At 31.4% G+C, this 9,639-nt stretch overlaps 1 protein-coding gene across 1 annotated transcript; it reads left to right on the top strand.

Moving 5' to 3' along the window:
* The first annotated feature begins 5,715 nt into the window (after window positions 1-5,715).
* LOC127079582 (probable WRKY transcription factor 31) lies at window positions 5,716-7,246 on the top strand. The gene is made up of 5 exons (XM_051019965.1): window positions 5,716-5,912; window positions 6,001-6,075; window positions 6,199-6,459; window positions 6,549-6,662; window positions 6,753-7,246. Exons 1-5 carry the CDS (start codon window positions 5,733-5,735, stop codon window positions 7,221-7,223), a joined length of 1,101 nt encoding a protein of 366 aa, XP_050875922.1. The 5' UTR covers window positions 5,716-5,732; the 3' UTR covers window positions 7,224-7,246.
* Window positions 7,247-9,639: the final 2,393 nt, after the last annotated feature.

Raw genomic sequence — 9,639 nt, 5'->3', positions numbered from 1 at the left:
TGCTGCACATGGATTTAATGGGACCTATGCAGGTTGAAAGCCTTGGTGGGAAGAAATATGCCTACGTGGTGGTTGATGACCATTCCAGATACACGTGGATAAGCTTCATCAGAGAGAAGTCAGATACATTTGATGTCTTCAAAAACCTGTGCATAAGACTTCAAAGGGAAAAGGACAGTTGTGTGGTCCGGATTAGAAGTGATCATGGTACGGAGTTCAAGAATTCCAAGTTTGATGAGTTTTGTTCATCTGAAGGAATAAGTCATGAGTTCTCCTCCCCTATAACCCCTCAGCAGAATGGAATAGTTGAAAGAAAAAATAGAACTATTCAAGAATCTGCCAGGGCAATGATTCATGCAAAGAAGCTCCCCATGCACTTTTTCAGTATTAATTCATGCACTGTGGTGATTGAGGTATTAAGTGATAGGATTAAACAGTTGGTTTAAGGCCTGAATTAATACTGCTAATAGTGGATTTCCTCCCTAGCTTGGTAGCCCCCAGACGTAGGTGTGTTTGTCACCGAACTGGGTAAACAATTCATTGTGTTATTTACTGTCCTTTACATTTACCTGCTGTATACATTCTTATCTGCGCAGAATTGGATGTCATAACATCCAGTGTGACATCGAAAGTCTGTTAACTAGAATTTCAATATATATATATATATATATATATATATATATATATATATATATATATATATATATATATATATATATATATATATTTGAATCATGCAATCAAATCTAATTCAAATTAATACAAATAAATATTGACAATTTAGTAAACATATGTAGAACTAAACTATGATGATTATAATTATTTTTTTAAGCAAATGAAAATTGAATTAAATAAAAATTGAGAAATTACAAAAGACTAAGGGTGTCAGACTTGACCCAATTAGTAATCTATTATAAATGAACAAAGGATAAAACACTACAAATGGGCATAATCCTAATTAATCTTAACAGACAAATGCTCAACATAAGTGCAGCACAAGGAAACTTTGATCAAGCATTAAACCAAGTTACAAAAAAGGATGAAGATGAATAGTCTGAGAGTCTCAGTCATTGTTTAAAATATGGAAAATGAACTGACTGACAACACATAATTCGATCCACATGCCATCAACTCATTCCCCGACAACATTAAGCATACAAGCCTTTTCGAACATAACAGTCTAGAATAAAACATTAACAATGAACCAAATAAGATCATTATCCCTTCTTCGCACATGGAGGAGGAAGACTGAAATCAAAGTCTAGTACAACGACCGTTGTACTTACTAAGACACACATTACCACCACTATCCAAAAAGATCTAGAACAATACAAATGCACGACCTTTGTCAGACCTTGAAGAACATTGACAATCTTGCGGATGACAATGACACTAGGTTGGAAACTCAAGCTGAAGCTTGACCATTGGAGGAAAGGGGAAATATGACCCATAAAAGGAAGCAACACAGATTCACAAGGAACCTATAAATCAGAACATGAAACCCAACAAGAAAACTCAATCATAGTTTCAAGGAATCAAATGGCCCGTTTGTTTTGACTTTTTTTAAAAATAATTTTATAGTGTTAAATGTTATAGTGTAAAAAAAATTTACAAAGAAATTTTTCATAAAAGTTTCAGATGAAAATTTGGTTTGAATAGTTATTCTTAAAATGTTATTTTAGGTATTTCATCATTTTATGGAAACTTTTTTTGAATATCAAAATTTAAAAAAATCACTTAATTTTGAAGCTATTTCAAATAGTTTTTCATAAAAATCATTTTTGAGATACAATTTTTTGAAAAAATTGTTATTTTGACTATATTTTGATCTTCAATAACGTATATTTATGTTATAAAATGAACAATTCAATCTTTTAATTTATAAAAAACAAATTTAGAAAAATTTGTAATATTTTGAAAAACATTTTTGTAGAATCCATTTTAAAAAATATAAAGAAAAAATCCATTTTTTTAAAGTTAAAATAAACTGGCCCAAAGTGGTAGAAGAAAATGATTATTGCTGAGAGGGAAAATCCAAACAAAAAATAGAGTGGCTAGCTAGAGATCGAGCTGTACTGAGAGAGAAATAGAGAGGCAATATCAAAAGTTGATTTGTGATGTGCAACCCCATCGGTGTCAAGAGTTGATAAGAAGAAAGATTCACATTACACAACCACCTATTATAACTACATAATGAAGGTGAAAAGTCGGATTAGGGAGAGAAAGAAAGGGTACGGTGGGTGGTGAATAAAAACTAGAGAGAAGCCAAAGAAAAGTAATTTAGAAAGATAGAGAAGGGAAATGCTAAGTTGTCTCATTAAAGTTATTTTATTCAATTACACTAAAAATGATTAGTCGTTTGAGGTGAAATAATTTGGTCTCTAATAACATGGTGTCCAACTAATAAGGTAATAAAGAAATAGTTTATCTACATTGAATCATATATGTCTCCAATATCTATAAACTTTAAATAATGTTTATTTAAAAAACAAAAAATTGACCTTTTGAAGATAAAAGTAGAGAAGTAATAATTTTGTGATGATATAATCTTTGTAATTTTGATGAAGACATGTTTGATATTGTGTGGGATAGAATAATGTGAATCATGGTTTGAAGGTTAAGTAATCAAAGAAGTTTTCAATGACGAATTTATTTTTGATGATGACAACTAAATACAAGCATAAAAGTGGTTAAATATGCAAACAGATTAAGTAGGGTTTGATAATCACTATCGTACGATGATGATACTTAACTGGAATAGCACTCAAGCCTCATCTTCAAGAAGAAATAAATTAAGTAAGTGTTTATAAGATTGGATCGTTGGAAAAAATCTTGAAGTTTCAAAGCTTGAAAGAGAGGAAGTATGAAAGTTCGTTTTGTCGCGTCTGAGTGAACAATATTTTGTATAAGTATAAGAGCTTTTTCGTAAAGTTATTTGACTAAATCACACAAACACACACACACACACACTAAAATATGTTTTCAAGCCGATTTTTCTTAAATAATTATTCTTAAAAATATGTTGATGTCGTGCCAGTTGAATCAGGGTTTATTTGAATGATTTTGGACAAAAATTGTACTATTCAATCAATTGACACTTATACCCAATCAATTAGGTTAGTGCAAAAACCGTCCTTAAATGTTTTGGGCAATGTCTTAATGAACGACAACGACTATATATCATTCCCTTCCTTTTTAAACATCCCAAACGTTTATTTTGAGACCTTCCAATCCATTGGAACAAGATGCCAATTGATTAGCAAATTAATTTTGGCCTAAGAAGTTTTTATTTTTTGTGTCACCCTTTAGCATTAAATAGAGGTTTTTCCCTTCACATTTTCAAATACAAAATTGTTAGTATTCTATCTCACATCTCACTCTCTCTTTAAAATATTTTTCAACTTTCTCTCACTTAAATTCAGCCGTAACGCTTCGAGGATATTATTTTTTTAGTGAGGCATCTTTGTAATTCTGGAAGGACATTATTGTAAATTCATTATGGAGTATTTTCCCTCGGTTGAATAATTTATCTATAAAGAAATGTATATTTGGATTAAAAGTTAAACTTGTTAAAAGCTTTAGTTTGGGGATTTGGATTCTAAGCCGTAATTTAGGTTCATAAGCAAAGCCTGGGTAAAAGTTTATTTTGGTTCGAGATTAGTCTGGTTCAAAATATCAAATTGGTTTTTGGTTATCCTTGTAAAAACCTCAGTTTTGTTCTTAAGCTCGGCTGCCCATGAGCTTTTTCTTTGGTTTAAGATAAGCATGGTTCAAAATCTCAATGGTTCCTGGTCAGCTTGGTCAAAACCTCGGTTCGGTTCGTGAGTTCATTCTGGTTCAAAAGCTCACCTTGGTATGAGATAAACCGGTGGAAAATTTTGTTTTAGCTTAGGGACTTACCGCTTTAAGTTGTTGTTGAAACGGAAGACTAACTGCTTATATCTAGTGTTCGTTGTTTGGTTAGAAGTTAGTTTGAAGATTTCATTTTTCCTTGTCTAAGAGCTTTCGAGAATTTAACCTACTAAAAGCTCTTAAGAAATATTAAGTACTCTCAAGACCGGAGAAAAGATTAAGTCACTTCATTTCGATCGAACCTCTATAATTCTTTGTGTTAATTCTCTTGCCCTTAACTTTTTATTTTTTACTTATTTACTTTCAGCTGCTAATTTATTAAAACATTTTAAAAATATTTTTAAACTCTAAAAATAATAGTAAACGTATTTCAAACTAATTTTTTTTCTTTCGAAACACACAATTCACCCATTGAAGTCACATGTCCAATAAATACGATATCTCGGTGCTTCAGAGAGAATACATGACTTTATTTAGATTTTATATCACAATAGATTGCTTAGGAATCAAACGAAAAATAAGATGCTCTTTGACGATCCTGAGTGTAAGTAGTGTGAAGATGAAATTGAGGATATTCTCCATTCCATGCACGACTGTCATTTGGCCAAAGTAATCTGGTGTACCTTTGTTTCCACAAGGATGTATCAATTTTACTTCGAAATAAATATTAAAGAGTGGATTTGTCTCAATATTCTACTAGATTATGGAGTTAACGAGGGAAGTACATGGTCTCATTTTGATTCATTATAAATAGTGTCCTACTCACATTAGTGTTTTTTTTATGGATGATTTGTTGGAGAATGTAACCTAAAGACAATTTTTTATTTATTTTTATCGAACGCCAACCCTTTTGTTTTTTAAAAAAAATACTCTATCAAATATATTATTCATCTCATATTTTACTCATAACTAATTTAATAATAATAATATCTATCACAAATAATGCAATAGTCACTTAACTATAGTCCTTTTCATACTTAAAATTTAAATTTGTAATACTCATTTATTTGAGAATGAGTTATTAAGTCGTTGTTCATATATAGAATAGATGTTTGATTGTCACTAATCAATTAATTAACTTTTTTATATCTTATAATTAAAAAAGAAAAATATTTCTTATAATATTTTATGATTAAATAATTAATATTTTTAAGACGGACGAATTAGTTATAATTAATGTTTTTAGTAACATCCAAATATAAAAACAATGAACACATTTCTCTTAATCACATATATTATTCGTCTTTTTTTCTTTCACACTTAACATAATAGCAATATCATTTACAAACCCACGTGAGAGGATGAGTATTTATTTGCCTAGTTAAATGTAAAAATACAAAACGTGACCAATTGTTTATTTTGTGATTTTCCTGAACTTTCTCCCGAAGAACATTTCATATTATTTTCTTTTTTCCTTGACTGAATTTTAAAACATTTTCTAGTGGCCTCATTTTATTGACTTATCTAGTGGGTAAACCATCTTCTTAATATAGGTTAAAGAGCATTTCTTGCGCTACTTCTGTTGAGAAAAACAATATGAAAGAAATAAAAATACATTCATAATTTTTGGTCACAAGACACATTAGTTTTTAGAAATCCTATGAAAAAGTGCCATGTGAGCAACATTACGCATGATCTTATCTCCTATTAAAATTGCTTCTAGTCACAAAACTAACCTTTGTTGTTAGTCCAAGTAAAGCATTTTTGTTGCCGAGTCAGATGTGCATCTCACAAACTCTTGGACTTCCATATAACAAATGTGTGGGCATAAACTATATTTAGAGCTATAGATGACTCTCCATTGATACTCATCTAACCATTTTCTCTACCCTCAGACACATTTCTCATTAATTAATAATTATTTATACATATATCAAAATATGGAAAAAGAAGAAACCATAAGAAACTCTAGTGTTGTTCAAGTTCCACATTCTTCTTCTTCTTCTCAAGTCATGTTGTTTAAGGGAAAACAACCAATGGTGGATGAAGTGGATTTCTTTGCTATCAAGAATATGAGTCCATTTAATCATGAACAAATAGAGCATCATCATCACGTAGATGTATAGATCCATTTTATTAATTCTATTGATTTTCCATTTTGCAAATTCATTTTTCACTAAGATTTTATTTTTGTTGTTCATTCATCAGACTTGTTTAGATCTTCTAACAAAGATTTCTCCTAGCAACAAACCCGATGACGTCGAATCTGATGCAACAATTAAGGTATTTTTTTCTTGGTGTACAACTCTATATAGTTATGATTTTATAAAACAAAAAGATTGTAAGTATTGTATGGAGACATTCATCTTTTATCAAGAAGTTCATCATTTAGAATATTGTATGCAGTATGTTGCCTTGGCAGCTGAATTGCACCAAATGAATGTTGAAAATCAGCATTTAACAGATCTGCTTGATAGACTCAGAATTAGTTACAAAGAGTTAGAAGAGCGTGTTCTACGCCTAAAGCAGAAACAAAATTCACAAGCTAAGACAACAGTTCGAGGGTGGATCTCAAACAAAGTTCCAAGAGTGGTTTCTGATCAAGCATCTGAATCAATGATGAAGAAAGCTCGTGTATCAGTTAGGGCAAAATCAGAAGCATCTATGGTTAGTGTCACACTAATAAATTGTTCTTGTTGGTGCAACTTGCCTATATAAGATAATTACTATAAGACTAATTTTATTTTTGATGAAAGATTTCGGATGGATGTCAATGGAGAAAGTATGGGCAGAAGATGGCGAAGGGGAATCCACATCCAAGAGCTTATTATCGTTGCACAATGGGGACTACATGTCCCGTTCGGAAACAAGTATATACAATATCTATGTCCATATTGCGAAATGAATTCAATATATGTTAACATGAATTTTTACTTAATTAGTATGATTCTTTTAAATAGGTACAAAGGTGTGGTAATGATAGAAGTGTGTTGGTTACAACATATGAAGGACAACATGATCATCCTCTTCCACCCGCAGCTAAAACAATGGCATCAACAACAACATCAGCGGCATCCATGCTTCTTTCAGGACCAATGATAAGTGCGGATGGTTTTATACATCCAACAATGTTAGAAAGCTCGTCACTCCCTTGTTCACACAACATAACACTCTCGGCTTCTGCTCCATTTCCAACTATCACATTAGATCTCACTCAAAGTCCTACCAATAATTCATCACAGGGTCAGTTTAGCCTCTTTCAACCTATTTTGCCTCAGAAATTTATGTCAGCTTCAAATATTTTGGGAATGGAAAATGATTCATTTGTTAACACACCTAATGCTGCAACAACTGCTATGACTTCTAATCCAGAATTCCAAGCTGCTCTTGTTGCTGCAATAACTTCTTTTATAGAAAGTAGTTCAAATTGACAACAATGGATTGCCAATGGTATAAGGGGAGACCAAGGTTGCAATAATTCTTAGTGAAGTATTGCATGAGGTTTTAAATTGTAGTATGTAACCACAATTGTGGCCATCATTTCATGGATTTCAAGGAATTTACGGCATCATCACACCTAGAGTTATTGACGCATTTGCCAATATTTTACCACAGCAAAAAGTGCACATCATAATTGCAAATGTAATAATTTAGTGGGTTATTTAAAAAAAATTCAATTTTAAGCCATTCATTTGCATTAGAAACACTACTATGAAAACACATATAGTGACAATTGTGAAATACATATAATGACAGTTGCACGTTCGTTGTTAGGTAGCGTGTGATTGTATGTATGTTGGTTTTCACAACGAGCGAGTGACCGTAGTTATAAGTTAGGTTGTGCGCTACTTATAATAACGGGTAAAAAAAAAATAGTAGTTTTGAAATAATTTATAGATCGTGGGTTTGAATCCTAACAACGTCATTCTTGCGTTTTATTATTCTGAATAGCGATTTACTTATGACAACGGTTGAATTAAAAATCTCGTGATATTATTTGTTTTTATTTAATATATATTTTTCAATTTTACATTATTTTCAAATTTTCAACCTGAATATTTGTGAATCGTATAAGACCAGAAACATCAATACATCCATTTGTGAATTGAATTAGACCAAAAATTATATTACATCATTGACATAATTTCATTAGGAACCAAAAATTATATATTACATCAAAACCAAAATGACACAAAACAACCTACCATGTACACATCTTTACATCAAATAATATTATCTTGTTGTCTTGTCTCTCGGTGTCTTGACTTTATACACCTATAATTTCAAATAATAATTTTTAGAAAATATCATAATTAGAAATTATAACATACAATAAATTATGAATGAAGAATATAAAATACTTGTTAATTTTTCCAGATGTTTTCTTGATGATCGTTACGAAAAGCATGTACATCTTCTCTATCAACTTCTTCATATGTTCATATGAAGTAGACACTTGTGTTGCATAAGAAGGAATGAAAGGAATATCAAAACTTGCATCATCACTATGAAGAAGGAAAATCAAGAACTTTATTACATATAGTGTAAGACCCCAATTTTGACCTTAAGATCCCTCATGCTATCTCATCATTTGCATTGGCTTTTGGATCACACCTTGGCATCCTCCTTACCCCTCATTCATTGGGTTTGCATTGGGAGAGATCACCAAGCATATTTGATTTTATCATACTTTGTTTTTCTTTGTTTACTAACCAAAATATCAAAAATATGTCTATGTAAAGCTTTACTTCTTTTGTAGGTAGTGTATGCATCCACCCATGTTCTATCAAGCTCACATCTAGGGTTTGAGACCCTCAATGCAAGGAGATAAATAAAGGGAAGGTTAACAATGGTTCCAAACATCATATATGGATCCCCATGTTCTTCATTTATCATTTTGATCAATAATTCATCAAGTGTTTGAAGCTTGTTTACCTTGGAAGCCCTAATTCATCTATGTATTTTATGTGACTTCCTCAGTAAGTTTCTTCATCAATTGGTCAAATATTTTAAGGTATACTTCATTTCACATAATTTTATACATAGATGATCCTCCATGACTCCCAAAGATCAAGAGAACTTCAGGTTTGCAAGTTGGTTCAAGGTGGTTGACCAGAGAAAGTCAACTAGTCAAAATTGGGGTTCCCTAGACCCTATATCCTACATTTTTTTTCATATGAAAATGATTCAAAGAGAAAAGTTACTCCTTATGACATTCCAAACAACTTTGATGTTGAGGTCAAGAGCTAGTTTTGCTTGGAAAGTCATATTTTATGGTGAACGATTATAGGTCATTTTGTCTATGTCCTAGTTAGAAGTTCAACTTCCAAGGATCATAACATGCTTAATTTTTATAAGATGAAGGCAATCCAAGTTTCATGATCAATTTCAAGATGTCCTATCAAACTTTGATTCTTTGAGAAATGTCAAATTCAACTTGCAAGGGAATGTACCAAGAGTAAACATTATAGGTCATTTTGGGCAATTACCATTGAACAAGCAGTTTTCCTCAACTTCTAAAATGCATAACTCCTTTATGCCAAATCTAAATGTGGTAAAATTTATGACCAAATTGAAGAGTATTGAAATATATACAACTTTGGTGAAGGAACTTTTCCCATTTGAAGCTCATGGCAAAACTTATTCAAGGTGGAAGTAGTGGATATTTGACTTGGTACTTAGAAAATTTTCAATTATGTTTGATTTCCCAAACTTCCACCTCGAAATTCATCATGATCCAAGATTCTAATGGAAAAGTGTTCAACATGAAATTTGTTCCCCTTGATCTCACCTTTCCAAAAAGTACAAATTCACTTCATTTGGACAATGTTTGAATGAGTTGTGAAT

This window comes from Lathyrus oleraceus, chromosome 5 (genome assembly GCF_024323335.1).
Source record: "Lathyrus oleraceus cultivar Zhongwan6 chromosome 5, CAAS_Psat_ZW6_1.0, whole genome shotgun sequence".
In the NCBI taxonomy this organism is placed as follows: Eukaryota; Viridiplantae; Streptophyta; class Magnoliopsida; order Fabales; family Fabaceae; genus Lathyrus; species Lathyrus oleraceus.
This window is presented reverse-complemented; position numbering and strand designations above follow the sequence as displayed.